We start from the raw sequence: 15,051 nt of genomic DNA, 5'->3' as shown, positions 1-15,051 counted from the left end.
GTCTGCACCGACCACAATCCCACCCAGGCCCTACCTCCACATATTTTACCTACTAATCCCTCTAACCGACGCATCCCAGGACTCTAAGGGGCAATTTTTTTTGTAACCTGCCCAATCAACCTAACCCGCACATCTTTGGACTGTGGGAGGAAACCGGAGCACCCGGAGGAAACCCACGCAGACACGAGGAGAATGTGCAAACTCCACACAGACAGTGACCCGAGCCAGGAATCGAACCCGGGACCCTGGAGCTGTGAAGCAGCAGTGCTAACCGCTGTGCTACCGAGCCGCCCATTCTCCGCAATCTGCCCACTAAAATTCCAGTGGCGGGAGGGATGGGAGAATTCTGGCCTGTATGTTTTCAAGAAGGAGTTAGATATAGAGCGATACGGTGGCATAATGGTTAGCACTGCTGCCTCACAGCGCCAGGGACGCGGGCTCGATTCCGGCCTTAGGTCATTGTCTGTGTGGAGTCTGCATGTTCTCCCCGTGTCTGAGTGGGTTTCCTACGGGTTCTCCAGTTTCCTCCCACACTCCAAAAATGTGCAGGTTGGGTGGACTGGCCATGGTAAGTTGTCCCTTAGTGTCAGGGGGATTAGCAGGGTAACTACGGGGATAGGGCCTGGGTGGGATTGTTGTCAGTATCAAGAAGGACAGAGGCAGCACGGTGGCACAGTGGTTACACTGCTGCCTCACAGCACCAGGGACCCAGGTTCGATTCCCGACTTGGGTAACTGTCAGTGTGGAGTTTGCATGTTTTCCCCATGTCTGCGTGGCTTTCCTCCGGGTGCTCCAGTTTCCCACTGTCATCAAGATTAGGTGAATTGGCCATACTAAATTGACCTTAAGTGTCAGGGGGATTGGTAGGATAAATGCATAGGGCTACGGGGATAGGGCCTGTTGGGACTGTTGTCGGTGCAGGCTCGATGGGCTGAATGGTCTCCTTCTACACTGTAGGGATTCTATTCTGTGATAGCTCTTAGGACTGAAAGAGATCAAAGGAAATGGGGGGAAGGCAGGATCAGGCTATTGAGTTGGATGATCAGCCATGATCATAATAAATGGAGGAGCAGGCTCGAAGGGCCGAATGGCCTACTCCTGCTCTCATTTCCTATGTTACCTCAGAAGAGAGCAGTAGAGGTTGTGTCGCTCCAAGAACCTACCATATTCCATAGAAAACCAACTCAAGCTCATTTGTTAAGGAGGGAAATTGAATTGTTGGAAAATTCCTTGGTGCTGGCTGTAATGTATTTGGACAGATTTGTATGCAGCAGTTTGTATTTGGATCTCCAACAGAACTTTCTTTCTCTGCAGAATGATTTACATAGAGCCATTCAGAGGACACAGTCTGCCATGTCTAACCAAGTTTCAATACTGATTTGTACCCTGCTCTGTCTCGTGTTTACTGGGTGAGTTTTTCTTTTAATTAATTATTGGATATATTTCTGTTTATATTAATTCTTGAGATTTCCTGCTGATGCGGTTTAGTAACATTTTTGTGACAGTGGGAATACCTAGAGATAAGATTGTATGGCATAGGAACAGAAGTAGGCCATTCGGCCCATTGAGTCTGCTCTGCCATTCAATGAGATCATGGCTGATCTGATATGATAATCCTCAACTCCACTTTCCTGCTTTATCCTTAAAACCCTCGATTCCCTTACTGACTAAAAATCTGTCTATCTCAGCCTTGAACCTATTTAATGACCCAGCCTCTACAGTCCTCTGCAGTAAAGAATTCCACAGATTCATTACCCTCTGAGAGAAGAAATTCCTCCTCATCTCTGTCTCCAGTGGGCGACCTGAAATTATGCCCCTGGTTCTAGACTCTCCCACAAGATTTCAGCATCCACCTTGTGCATCCGATATGTTTTAATAAAGATTGCCTCTCATTCTCCTAAACTCCAATGAGTACAGGTCCAACCTACTCAACCTCTCCTCATAAGAAAATCCCTCCATACCCAGGATCAAGCTAGTGAACCTTCTCTGGATTGCCTCCAATGGCAACTTAGATAAGGGGACCAAAACCGTTCACAGTATTCCAGTGTTGTTAAAGTCATAGCAGAAAGCCTCCTGGTAGCATCTTTAACAATCAAATGCTGTATTTCCTGACATGCAATACTCCCACCACTGGTGGCGTTCTGGGATGAGTCGCATGGATCTGTCTGCAAATTTCTTCAGCTACGATTAACACAGCTCAAAGAGATATCCGCTAAAAAAAACCTCCATCCTCGTTCGCGGCTGGGATTCTCCACTGAAAGTGAACGGAGTTTCGGCTGGAATGACAAATTCTCCATTCTCACTTGTAGCAGAGCGGGCACAGGCGAGATCGGAGAATCCCGCTCATCATTTCCCTGACTAACCATGAGCAATGCCATGGGAAATTCACTAACACACGTGTGCCCATGTTTGAATATCTACAGCTTTGGATCTTTCAAACTGGTTGTCGAAAATTAAACCTCCAGGAGTTCTCATTTAATAAATGGCAGAGAATTGTACTCCCATGGAGAAGGCAGTTGTTCCTGGATGCAGTCAAAGATAACCACTGCAGTTCTAGTTCTGTAGCAAATGGCATTATTTCAGCTCCATAAGCTTAACTATTTGCAATTGCTCCTTTTTTAAAAAGATAGTAGAGTGTGAAATATTTCTGAATATATTAACATTATCAATCTGATCGCACCAGCTTGCTCACTTACTGAGCAACAATGGTCTTCTCTGTGCTCAGCTAGTTGTGCCCTACTGGTAGAGTTTGGGCGTCTCGTTATTTGAGTTGAGGAGGAGGAGAGAAAAGCCATCGGGCGGGATTTTCCAGCTTCGCCCGTCCCAAGACTGGGAATTCCCATTCAAGTTCGATGGACCTTTCTATCCCGCAAGTTTTTTTTAAATATACTTTTCCAATTCAATCAAATCAAATCCAATTCAGAGTCTCAACAAGTTGAGACATTTCAGATCCAGGCTGACAAGACAGGGCGGGAGACCAAAACCACCCTGTCCTGGGCCTGATCTACATGAGTCAAGCTGATTGGAGAAGGGGGACAATCCTCCTCCAAGTCTTGAGCTCATTTGCATCTTAGCCAAAAGGCCGAGATGCCGCTTTAAAAAATTGCTTCATATGAAACACATGAAGCCTCAGTGTAACCTAATGACCTCCACCAAGTGCAGGCGATCCATACTACACTTGATCTTAGCCAAAAGGCCGAGAAGCAAGTGGCGATTCCCAAGGTGGGCGAGACTGGAAAATTTACCCCATAATTTCTGCTCCTGATTGATGTCTGTTCCTTCAGAAGGAACTCTTCAAAATGCAGCTAATGAAAATACAACAAAACTTACTCCAACTTATAAATCAAAGAAAGGGTTTAATAAAGAAACTTCATTACTGCAAAGTTCGGGGCCTCATCCTGGGCCACTCCAAGCTTCCCACAATTCTACATAGTTCCTTATTTATAGTGAAGCAGCTGGTCAGCTGACTATTACATCACTCTGTGATTGGTTCCATGTTTTACTGGGTCAGCTGACCCTTACGTCTTCTTTCCATTGGTTACATTACTTCCAATCAAAGTTGTCACCAGTTTCATTCTAACAATGTCCATCATCCTTCTCTCCACCCCTGCATGGACGTCAGGTGAAGATGACATTGGAATAAAAACAGAAAATGTTGGAATTGTTCAGTGTCTCTGTCAGCATTGCCCCAGACAGGCATCACGGCTAAGAAAGAGACCATTTGTCCCATCAAGTCCATGCCAGCTCTCTGTAGTCAGTCCCATTCCTCTATTCTATTCCCGTAGCTCCGCAAGCTAATTTCCCTCAAGAGCCCATCCCGTTTCAAATCATTAATGTCTATGCTCCACCACCCTCCTAAACAACGAGATTTAGATCATTACCGCTCACTGTGTAGAATCAGAGGATCCTACAATGCAAGGAGGCCATTTGGCCCATCAAACCTGCAACAACAACAATCTCACCCAGGCCATATCCCCGTAACTCCATATATTTACCCTGCTAATCCCCCTGACACTAAAGGGCAATTTAGCATGGCCAATCCACCTAACCCGCACATCTTTAAACACTAAGGTGCGGCACAGTAGTTAGCGCTGCTGCCTCACAGTGCCAGGGACCCGGGTTCGATTCCTGGCTTGGGTCACTATCTCTGTGGAGTTTGCACATTCTCCCCATGTCTGCGTGGGTTTCCTCCGGGTGCTCCAGTTTCCTCCTGCAGTCCAAAGATGTGCAGTTGATTGGCCATGCTAAATTGACCCTAGTTTCAGGGGGACTAGCAGGGCAAATATGTGAGGTTACGGGGATGCAGTGGGATTGTTGTTGGTGCAGGCTCGATGGGCCAAATGCCTCCTTCTTCACTGTAGGGATTCTGATTCTATGAATCACTAAGGGGCAATTTAGCATGGCCAAAGATGTGCGGGTTAAGTTGATTGGCCATGCTAAATTTGCCCCTTAGTGTCCTGGGATGCGTAGGTTAGAGGGATTAGTGGGTAAAATATGTAGGGATGTGGGGGTAGGGATTGTGGTTGGTGCAGACTCGATGGGCCGAATGGCTTCTTTCTGTACTGTAGGGTTTCTATGATTCTAATCATTCTAACCTGCACATTTTTGGAGAGTGGGAAGAAACCGGAGGAAACCCACGCAGACACGGGGAGAACTTGTCAACTCCACACAGACAGTCACCCAATGCCGGAATCGAACCCGGGTTCCTGGCGCTGTGAGGCAGCAGTACTAACCACTGTGCCACTGTGCCACCCATGTCTTATTCTGGTTCTGTCATCTCATTCATGTTGGGTAAAATCATAGAATCTCCAAAATGCAGAAGGAGGCCATTCTGCCCATCAAGTCCACATCGACAACAATCCCACCCAGGCCCTGTCCCCGTAACCCCATACATTTATCCTGCTAATCCCTCTGATGCAAAGGGACAATTTAGCACGGCCGATCCACCTAACCAGCACATCTTTGAAGCGTGGGAGGAAACCGGAGCACCCAGAGGGTGCCCACGCAGACATGGGGAGAATGTGCAAACTCCACACAGCTGGGAATCAAACCCAGGTCCCTGGCGCTGTGAGGCAGCAGTGCTAACCACTGTGGCGCCGCGCCGCCCCTGTCCTTCCAGGCTCTGCAACAGTATTAAACTTTAAAAGACTAAGCGAATCTCTCAACCCAATGTGTACTGAGTCATTTGGATCAATGTATTTCTATATAATACTCGTGCCGTGCTCCATGTAAACCATTGAATAAACAACAGTGCACACTAACAACAAATTAATAAAGCATCACAATAAATATTTATAACCTGGCCAAGAGTCAGAGAAACTCTGGATGCTGTAAGGAGGATCAATGAGGATTAATTCGATTAGCGGAAAATGAACGTTACAAAGCCAATGTAGTCTGGGAGTACACAGCAGTTTTTAGAACACAATTTGCGAGCCCTCTTGCTTTGATGTATTCCCAATGCAGGAAAGGATCTCTGATTAATACAGTTCCAATGCAATTACGCCGCCCTGGCTTAAGGCTTGAAAACAAGTCTTTCAAAACGACCATCTTATTAGTGACAGGATTGCGATTATTTCCACTCTTGTCGGCATTCAGCCAGATGAGTATGAAAATGTGATAGGTAGTTCTTCGGGGCTGATGGAAAACGCTGTGTGGCTTCCCTTCCCTGCAGTGATCTGAGCTGCTGGGGGCATGATTCACACTGTAGGGCAGCAAGGTCGTCCCTCCCTGCCGACACAGCACTAATAGAAGATAATTTGCAATTGGCGGTGTAATGTAGAGGCAGGATTCTGCACAGATTAGGGAGCAGGAGACAGTTCTCACCTAGAATTTCATAGAATCATTCTTGTAGGAACCTGTGTGCTAAGAAAGTGAGAGATGGAAATAAAAACGATAAAACAACAACCTACATTTATATAGCACCCTTACAATAAAAGGTCCCACTGCGCTTCACAGGAGGATTTGAAAATGAAAGATGCCACCAAGCTGTCGGAGACGATTTTAAGTCAGGTGACCAAAAAAGTTGGGCCGGAACTTTCCGGCTCTTCAAACTGGCGGGATCTCCTGGTCCCCCCGAGGACGCACCCCCACCGTTGGTTTCCTGGCGGCATGGGATGGAGTCAATGAAAATCCCATTGACAGTGGAGGGACCACTGTGAAGATGAAGATTTTGCCAATGGCAGGCTGCCTCGCGCCATGAGAAAGGTGCCACAAGGAGGCCAGAGAATGGCCTTGGTCAAAGAGGCAGGTTTTAAGGAGTGGCTAAAGGAAGTAGGTGTAGGGAGCATATCCAAGAATGTAAGGCCTCGGCAACTGAAGGCACAGCCATCAATGCTGGAACGATGAACATAAAGAATGTTGAAGAGGCCAGAATTAGATGAGCGTAGAGATCACGGGGGATTGTGGGACTGGAGAGGATTACAGAGATTGGGAGGGCAAGGCCATGGGGGGATTTAAAAGCACAGATGAGAATTGTAAAATTAAGACATTGTTTGACCAGGAACCAGTGTGGGTCAGCGAACACAACAGGGCTCCCTGTTGAATGCACCCTCACTGCTGGGAAATCCATGGCGGGGGTGCGCCATCAGAGGGACAGGAAGATCCCACTGGCAAAAACAGCCAGAAAATGCCAGCCTATGATTTTGGAAGGCGCTCTTGAAGGAGGGCATTTGTAGACAGTACAAACAGCTGCCAATGGGCTGTGGTGGTGGAGGGAATGAATGATTGGAATGTTGGAATGTTCTCCAACAGAATTTTTGGAGAATGCAAGATTTAGTGAGAGGGAAGAACTGAGGGAGATCAATATTAGTAGAGAAATGGTGCTGGGAAAATTGATGGGATTGAAGGCGGATAAATCCCCAGGGCCAGATAATTTACATCCCAGAATACTTAAGGAAGTGGCTCTCGAAATAGTGAATGCATTGGTGGTCATTTTCCAGGATTCTACAGACTCTGGAACAGTCCCTGCAGATTGAAGGGTAGCTAATGTCACTCCAATACTCAAAAAGGGAGGCAGAGAGAAAACAGGGAATTATAGACCACTAAGTATAACATCAGTAGTGGGAAACTTCTTGAATCCATTATCAAGGACTTTAAAGCAGAGCACTTAGAAAGCAGTGGCAGGATCAGACAGAGTCAGCATGGATTTATGAAGGGGAAATCATGCTTGACAAATCTGTTGGAATTCTTTAAAGATGTAACTAGTAGAGTTGACAAGGGGGAAGCAGTAGATGTGGTATATTTGGACTTTCAGAAAGCATTTGACGAAGTCCCTCATAAGAGATTATCGTGCAAGATTAAAGCGCATGGGATTGGAGGAAGTGTATTGAGATGGATAGAAAACTGGTTGGCAGAGAGGAAACAAAGAGTAGGAATTAATGGGTGCTTTTCAAATTGGCAGTAACTAGTGGGTGTCACAGGGATCAGTGCTGGGATCCCAGTTATTCACAATATATATTAATGATTTGGATGAGGGAACAAAATGTAACATCTCTAAGTTTGCAGATGATACCAAGTTGGGTGGGAGGGTGAACTGTGATGTGGATGCAGAGATCCTTCAGAATGATCTGGACAGGTTGGGTGAGTGGACAAATCAATGGCAGATGCAGTATAATTTGGATAAGTGTGAGGTTATTCACTTTGGAAGCAAAAACAAGAAGGCAGATTATTACCGGAATGGCTGTAAATTGGGAGAGGGGAGTGTGCAGTGGGACCTGGGTGTCCTTGTGCACCAGTCACTGAAGGTAAGCATGCAGGTGCAACAGGCGGCAAAAAAGGCAAGTGGCATGTTGGCCTTCATTGCGAGAGGTTTCGAGTGCAGGAGCAGGGATGTGTTGTTGCAACTATACAGGGCCTTGATGAGGCCACACCTAGAGTATTGTGTGCAGCTTTGGTCTCCTTTTCTGAGGAAGGATGTTCTTGCTCTTGAGGGAGTCCAGCGAAGGTTTACCAGCTGATTACGGGGATGGCGGGACTGATGTATAAGGAGAGATTGACGAGGTTAGGAATGTTTTTGCTGGAGTTCAGACGAATGAGGGGGGATCTCATAGAGACTTATAAAATTCTAATAGGACTAGACAGGGTAGATGCAGGGAGGTGGGGGATGATGGGGGAGTCCGCAATCAGGGATCACAGTGTGAGGATTCACGGTAGATAATTTGGACGGAGATAAGGAGACATTTCTTCACCCAAAGAGTGGTGAGCCTGTGGAATTCATTACCACAGGAAGTAGTTGATGCCAAAACATTGAATGTATTCAAGAGGCGGCTGGATACAGCACTTGGGGCGAATGGGGTCAAAGGTTATGGGGAGAAAGCAGGATTAGGCTATTGAGTTGGATGACCAGTCATGATCGTTATGAATGGCGGAGCAGGCTCGAAGGGCCGAATGGCCTCCTCCTGCTCCTATCACCTATGTTTCTATGTTTCTATTAAGACAGAGGATGTGATGCTGATTGATCACGCCATTTTGTCTTCGATGGTGTTGACCTTCATGGGTGTTGTTGGAGCTGGAATGGATAGTATTCCATCAACACTCCTGGCTTGTAGATGGTGGGCAGACTTTGGGGAGTCAGGAGGTGAGTTACTTGCTGCAGAATCCCCTGCCTCTGACCTCCTGTGGCAGCCATAGTATTTATGTGGTTGGTCGAAGTAAGTTTCTGGTCAATGACAACAACCGGGTTGTTGATGGTGGGGCTTTTGCTTTGCAAATGGCATCCATAACAACCAAACAATGGGTGATATCAATTCGAATTGTGTGGCCTGTGTTGCTAAGCAGCAGAAATCATGCCAAACTTTTCCAATTGGGTTTGATGAAGGATAGTCCAATGCTCTGATACTCATTGGGAAAGTCACTGTAGTAGAAATTGATCTTGGATGGGCGTGTAGCTGTTGTATGTTACAAAGCGTTCCTGATATTCCATTTTATTTATTTTTTATTCATCTGTGAGACAGATTGGCTGGGCCAGCATTTATTGCCCATCCCTAGTTGCCCTTGAGAAGGTGGTGGTGAGCTGCCTTCTTGAATCGCTGCAGTCCACGTGCTGTGGGTTGACCCACAATGCCGTTAGGGAGGGAATTCCAGGATTTTGATCCTGGAAGGAACGGCGATATATTTCCAAGTCAGGATGGTGAGTGGCTTGGAGGGGAACTTGCAGGTGGTGGTGTTCCCATGTATCTGCTGCCTTTGTCCTTCTAGATGGAAGTGGTCATGGGTTTGGAAGGTGCTGTCTAAGGATCTTTGGTGAATTGCTGCAGTGCATCTTGTAGATAGTACACACTGCTGCTACTGAGCGTCGGTGGTGGAGGGAGTGGACGTTTGTAGATGTGGTGCCAATCAAGCGGGGCTGCTTTGTCCTGGATGGTGTCAAGCTGTTTATTTATTGACGTCAGTGGAACCAAATATTGAGCTCGATATATCATGGGGAGCCAATTTGATGTGGGTTAATTTGCTGTATGGCCCAAGACCCCACTGAGTCAGAAAAATAACCTTGCTTCTTTGCGTATGACTTGACAATGATGATGACGTTGGCATGTGTATTTGTGGAGCACTTTATCTGCAGTCGGTCAGACTCTGTATTAAAGTGCAGATTACACTGAAGTGCTTGATTTTTGATGACTCATACTGCAGAGGGGTGAACTTTTCATTTAATATCAGGGGTAGGCCCAAATGATGTTCACATCATAAAGTTGGAATCCAGACTGGAGCGGGAGGTGTATGTTGTCCGTCTGATGACGTAACTCATATCCATCGCTTGTGCATACCGTTCATAGAGAAGGAAATGAGAGAGTGCAGAATGCAGTGTTACAGTCATAGCTAGAGTGTAGAAAAAGATCAACTTAATATGGGGTAGGTGCATTCAAAGGGTAGCACTTCTTTCCCCGGAGATGGATGAGGGAAGAGGAGGAGGGCGTTGGAGTAGGTGGGGGGAGGTGGGGGGGTTATCAACATGTGACTTGAGCTTTATTTGCTGTCCACGCCATCAACTAACATGGCAATATCTGCCGTCACTCAACAGCAAAGGGAAGACAACTCCCACTCTGACCACAGGCGCATACGAGGTTTCACCAACCACTTACGTGATCATAGAATCCCGACAGTGCAGAAGGAAGCCATTCAGACCACTGAGTCTGCACCGACCCTCCGACAGCACATCCCACCGCTGCCCTACCCCTGTAGCCCCAAGTATTTGCCCTGCTAATCCCCGTAACCTACACATCTTGGGACACTAAGGGGCAATTTAACACGGCCAATCCACCTAACCTGCACCTCTTTGGAGTGTGGGAGGAAACCGGAGCACCCAGAGGAAACCCACGCAGACACGGGGAGAACGTGCAGACTCCACACAGACAGTGACCCAAGTTGGGAATCGAACCTGGGTCCCTGGCGCTGTGAGGCAGCAGTGCTGACCACTGTGCCACCGTGCTGCCCCATCATGTGTCCCACGATGACCAGGTGAGAAGGGGTGAACTGGCTCCCATCCAATCAGCCTCCTCAGTTTGTCAACAAAGGGTTAAGTTTCTTTTTCCCAAGGCAAGGCTTTTTCCAAATCAGAATGTATTTTATTAATTAATATCGCAACAGTAAGGAGCGAATCAAACAGGGTCAAAGAGATATTGAATTCATTTGATTCAATATCCAACACTTTGCATTTCTAACATCTCTTCTTCAGTCAGTTACACATTTTAGTAGGTGTCTGAATTATAGGAACTGCCTCTCCCTTCACACTCCCCTCAGGTTGATGTGTTGGTTTCACACCTTCAGTTTGGAGTGTGGGCTTTGCATTTTTAAACAGTTTAATCTGTCTCTAAAAGGTTTAAGTTTATTTATTAGTGTGACAAGTAGGCTTACATTAACACTGCAATGAAGTTACCATCTAAATCCTCTAGTCGCCACACTCTGGCACCTGTTCGGGTACACTGTGGGAGAATTTAGCATGGCCAATGCACCACATCTTTTGGACTGTGGGGGGAAACCGGAGCACCCGGAGGAAACCCACACAGATATGGGGAGAACATGCAGACTCCGCACAGACAGTAACCCAAGCCGGGAATTGAACCCAGGTTCCTGGCGCTGTGAGGCAGCAGTACTAACCACTGTGCCACCTGTTCAAATTGCAAAGTTTCCAGCCAGTTGAAAGTTGAGTCATATTTTCAAAAATAATTTGATTTGATTTAATATTGTCACAGATATTAGCATACAGTGAAAAGTATTGTTTCTTGCACGCCATACAGACGAAGCATACCGTTCATAGAGAAGGAAAGGAGAGAGTGCAGAATGTAGTGTTACAGTTATAGCTAAGGTGTAGAGAAAAATCAACTTAGTGTGAGGTAAGTCCATTCAAAAGTCTGACAGCAGCAGGGAAGAAGCTGTTCTTGAGTCGGTTGGTACGTGACCTGAGACTTCTGTATCTTTTTCCCGATGGAAGAAAGTGGAAGAGAGAATGTCCGGGGTGCGTGGGATCCTTAATTATGCTGGCTGCTTTTCTGAGGCAGCAGAAAGTGTAGACAGAGTCAATGGATGGGAGGCTGGTTTGAGTGATGGACTGGGCTGCGTTCACAACCCTTCGTAGTTTCTTGCGGTCTTGGGCAGAGCAGGAGCCATACCAAGCTGTGATACAACTAGAAAGGAAGCTCTCTTTGGTGCATCTGTAAAAGTTGGTGAGAATCATAGCGGACACAGCCTCCTCACAATCCACCCACTGATATTTTCTTTTGCTGCTTCTCCTCACATCACTTCTGGGGGAGGGAGTGGGATGGTGGGAGGGATGCAGTGAGGGGAGGAGAAGGAGAGGTGGTGCAGGGAGCGGAGAAGGGGAAGCAGTGAGGGGAAGCAAGAAGGAACAGGGAGGAGTGTGGAGATGTGAAGGAGTGTGAGGGGCCACAAATGAGGGAGTGCGAGTGGCAGCCAGGGGCCAAGTACACTCCACAGAAGTTGGTGAACAATGGCCAGCCCATTCAAACTTACAAAAAATAGGCCAGTGAAATCTTTTCAACCATAATTGTGTAATTTTAAGCCAACAAAACGATCAATCTCATGAAAGGCTTCAAGTGAACAGTTAGTCACAAAGCAGTTAGACTCCACTAGAAACTTGGGTTTAACTGAAAAAACTTCCAATTACTTTAAAAAGACAAATGTGCCTTCCTTCGCCAACCTATTCTTTCATGTGATGTGGGCATCGCTGGCAAGGCCAACATTTGGGCCCATCCCGGATTGCCCCTGAACTGAGTGGCTTCCTCAGCTATTTCAATTCATAGTCAATCACATTGCTGTGAGCCTGGAGTCACATGTAGGGCCAAACCAGGTAAAGACGACAGATTTCCTCCCCTAAAGGATGTTAGGGCAAGTGGCAACTGTCACTGGGGATTTAAGGTACACTCGCAAGAGTTGTATGATCTCTAAATTGATGACAAAGCTTTGCAAGTAACACTTTGACCCAAGACATTACCCTGCAGAGCTCCTGCGGTCATGTCCTGGGACTGAGGTGGTGGCCCACCAACATCCACAACCATCTTCCTTTGTGCCAGGCGTGACTCCATCAAATGGAAACTTTTCGATTTGATTTATTACTGTCACATTAGTATGCAGTGAAAAGTATTGTTTCTTGCGCGCTATACAGAGAAGGCATTCCATTCATAGAGAAGGAAAGGAGAGGGTGCAGAATGTAGTGTTACAGTCATAGCTAGGGTGTAGAGAAAGATCAACTTAATATGAAGTAGGTCCATTCAGAAGTCTGATTGCAGCAGGGAAGAAGCTGTTCTTGAGTTGGTTGGTATGTGACCTCAGACTTTTGTATCTTTTCCCGAAGGAAGAAGGTGGAAGAGAGAATGTCCGGGGCGCGTGGGGGTCCTTGATTATGCTGGCTGCTTTTCCGAGGCAGCGGAAAGTGTAGACAGAGTCAATGGATGGGAGGCTGGTTTGCGTGATGGACTGGGCTGCATTCACAACCCTTTGTAGTTTCTTGCGGTCTTGGGCAGAGCAGGAGCCATACCAAGCTGTGATACAACCGGGAAGAATGCTTTCTTTGGTGCATCTGTAAAAATTGGTGAGAGTTGTAGTGGACATGCCAAATTTTCCCCCCCATTTCCCATTGCCTCCAGTTTTGCTCAGGCTCCTTGATGCCACACTTGATCCAATGCAGTTTTAATGTCAAGGGCAGTGCTGCCACCCCACAGTGGCACAAATGCGTGTGTGTGTACCATCTCAAAGATGCACTGCAGCAACTCATCCAAGGCTCCATCCAAACCTGCAACCTCGGCCATTTTGAAGGACAAGGGCGGCAGACGCATGGGAACACCACCACCTGCAAGTTCCCCTCCCAGCCACACACCACCCTGACTTAGAAATATATCAGCCATTCCTGGAACTCCCTCCCTAACTGTGGGTGTATTTACGCCATGTGGACAGCAGTTCAACAAGGTGGCTCACCACCACTTTCTCAAGGGCAATTAGGGATGGGCAATATAAAGTCTAACCCCACCACCGACGCCCACGTCCATGAAAGAATTTTAAAAATTACCTGTACTAGTCTGACCCCAGACTTGTCACTGGCAGTTAAAAGTCCCTGTCAGAATGAGGGAAACACAGTAAGAAGTTTAACAACACCAGGTTAAAGTCCAACAGGTTTATTTGGTAGCAAAAGCCACACAAGCTTTCGGAGCTGCAAGCCCCTTCTTCAGGTGAGTGGGAATTCTGTTCACAAACAGAGCATATAAAGACACAAACTCAATTTACATGAATAATGGTTGGAATGCGAATACTTACAACTAATCAAGTCTTTAAGAAACAAAACAACGTGAGTGGAGAGAGCATCAAGACAGGCTAAAAAGATGTGTATTGTCTCCAGACAAGACAGCCAGTGAAACTCTGTGGGGGTTACAAATAGTGGGACATGAACCCAATATCCCGGTTGAGGCCGTCCTCGTGTGTGCGGAACTTGGCTATCAGTTTCTGCTCAGCGACTCTGCGCCGTCGTGTGTCGCGAAGGCCGCCTTGGAGAACGCTTACCCGAATATCAGAGGCCGAATGAGGGAACACATTTTTGAGAACAGGGTATCGGTAAGAATAGTCTAGTCACATCAGCACTAGTTCAGAAGCTCTAATTATTTCCTCCTAATTAACTGTCCTATTTGTTATGCACGAGTAAGATGGTATTTGAGATTTGATCTGTGCTAATTTATGTCAGAACTGTAGATTTTAACCGGAAACTCCCAAGTCTATTGAACACATTGACAATTCATTGAACAATTGGAAGAGAAAAACACAAACTTGTCAGGCTTTATTTGAAGAGGGTTTGGGCTGTTAGATTTGTCCCTGCGCATTTAGCTTTCAAAAATTTCTTTGCTCACACAGTTGCCAGAAGTTTGAGATGCTCATGGTTTCGCCAGGGCAACTGGGATGTCTGGAACCTGACGGGGGAAATAAAAGAGTGCGTCGCCTTCTCATTCTGTCAGAGGGTTGGTGCAGACTCTATGGGCCGAATGGCCTCTTCTGCACTGTAGGGATTCTATGATGATTCATAGAATCCCACAGTGAAGAAGGAGGCCACTCGGCCCATCGAGTCTGCACTGACCACAATCCAATCCAGGCCCTATTCCCATAACCCCACTTATTTGGAGAATGGCACAATGGTTAGCACTGCTGCCTCACGGTGCCAGGGACCCGGGTTCGATTCCCAGCTTGGGTCACTGTCTGTGCAGAGTTTGCATGTTCTCCCTGTGTCTGCATGGGTTTCCTCCAGGTACTCTGATTTCCTCCCATGGTCCAAAAGACGTGCTGGTTAGGTGCATTGGCCGTGCTAAGTTCTCCCTCAGTGTACCCGAACAGGCGCCGGGGTGTGGCGACTAGGGGATTTTCACAGTAACTTCATTGCAGGATTAATGTAAGCCTAACTTGTGGCTAATAAATAAGTTAAAGTTACACCTACCCTACTAATCCCCTGACACTGAGGGGCAATTTAGGATGACCAATCAACCTAATCCACACTTCTTTGGACTGTGGGAGGAAACCGGAGCACCCGGAGGAAACTGTCTGTGTGGACACAGAGAAAGCATG

At 46.8% G+C, this 15,051-nt stretch overlaps 1 protein-coding gene and 1 non-coding gene across 2 annotated transcripts in view; one reads left to right on the top strand and one right to left on the bottom strand.

Moving 5' to 3' along the window:
* The window catches only part of kcnt1b (potassium sodium-activated channel subfamily T member 1b), a 423,250-nt gene that overhangs the window by 248,002 nt on the left and 160,197 nt on the right, over window positions 1–15,051 (top strand). Inside the window, exon 9 of the mRNA XM_078226287.1 lies at window positions 1,315–1,409. Within this exon, the coding sequence (XP_078082413.1) occupies window positions 1,315–1,409 (95 nt within the window). The remainder of the gene's footprint in view (window positions 1–1,314; window positions 1,410–15,051) is intronic.
* On the bottom strand, window positions 3,009–3,208 carry LOC144503245 (U2 spliceosomal RNA). The gene has a single exon (XR_013499461.1). It is a non-coding gene; the product is annotated as a U2 spliceosomal RNA (small nuclear RNA).

The sequence above is a fragment of the Mustelus asterias genome, chromosome 13, assembly GCF_964213995.1.
Source record: "Mustelus asterias chromosome 13, sMusAst1.hap1.1, whole genome shotgun sequence".
In the NCBI taxonomy this organism is placed as follows: Eukaryota; Metazoa; Chordata; class Chondrichthyes; order Carcharhiniformes; family Triakidae; genus Mustelus; species Mustelus asterias.
This window is presented reverse-complemented; position numbering and strand designations above follow the sequence as displayed.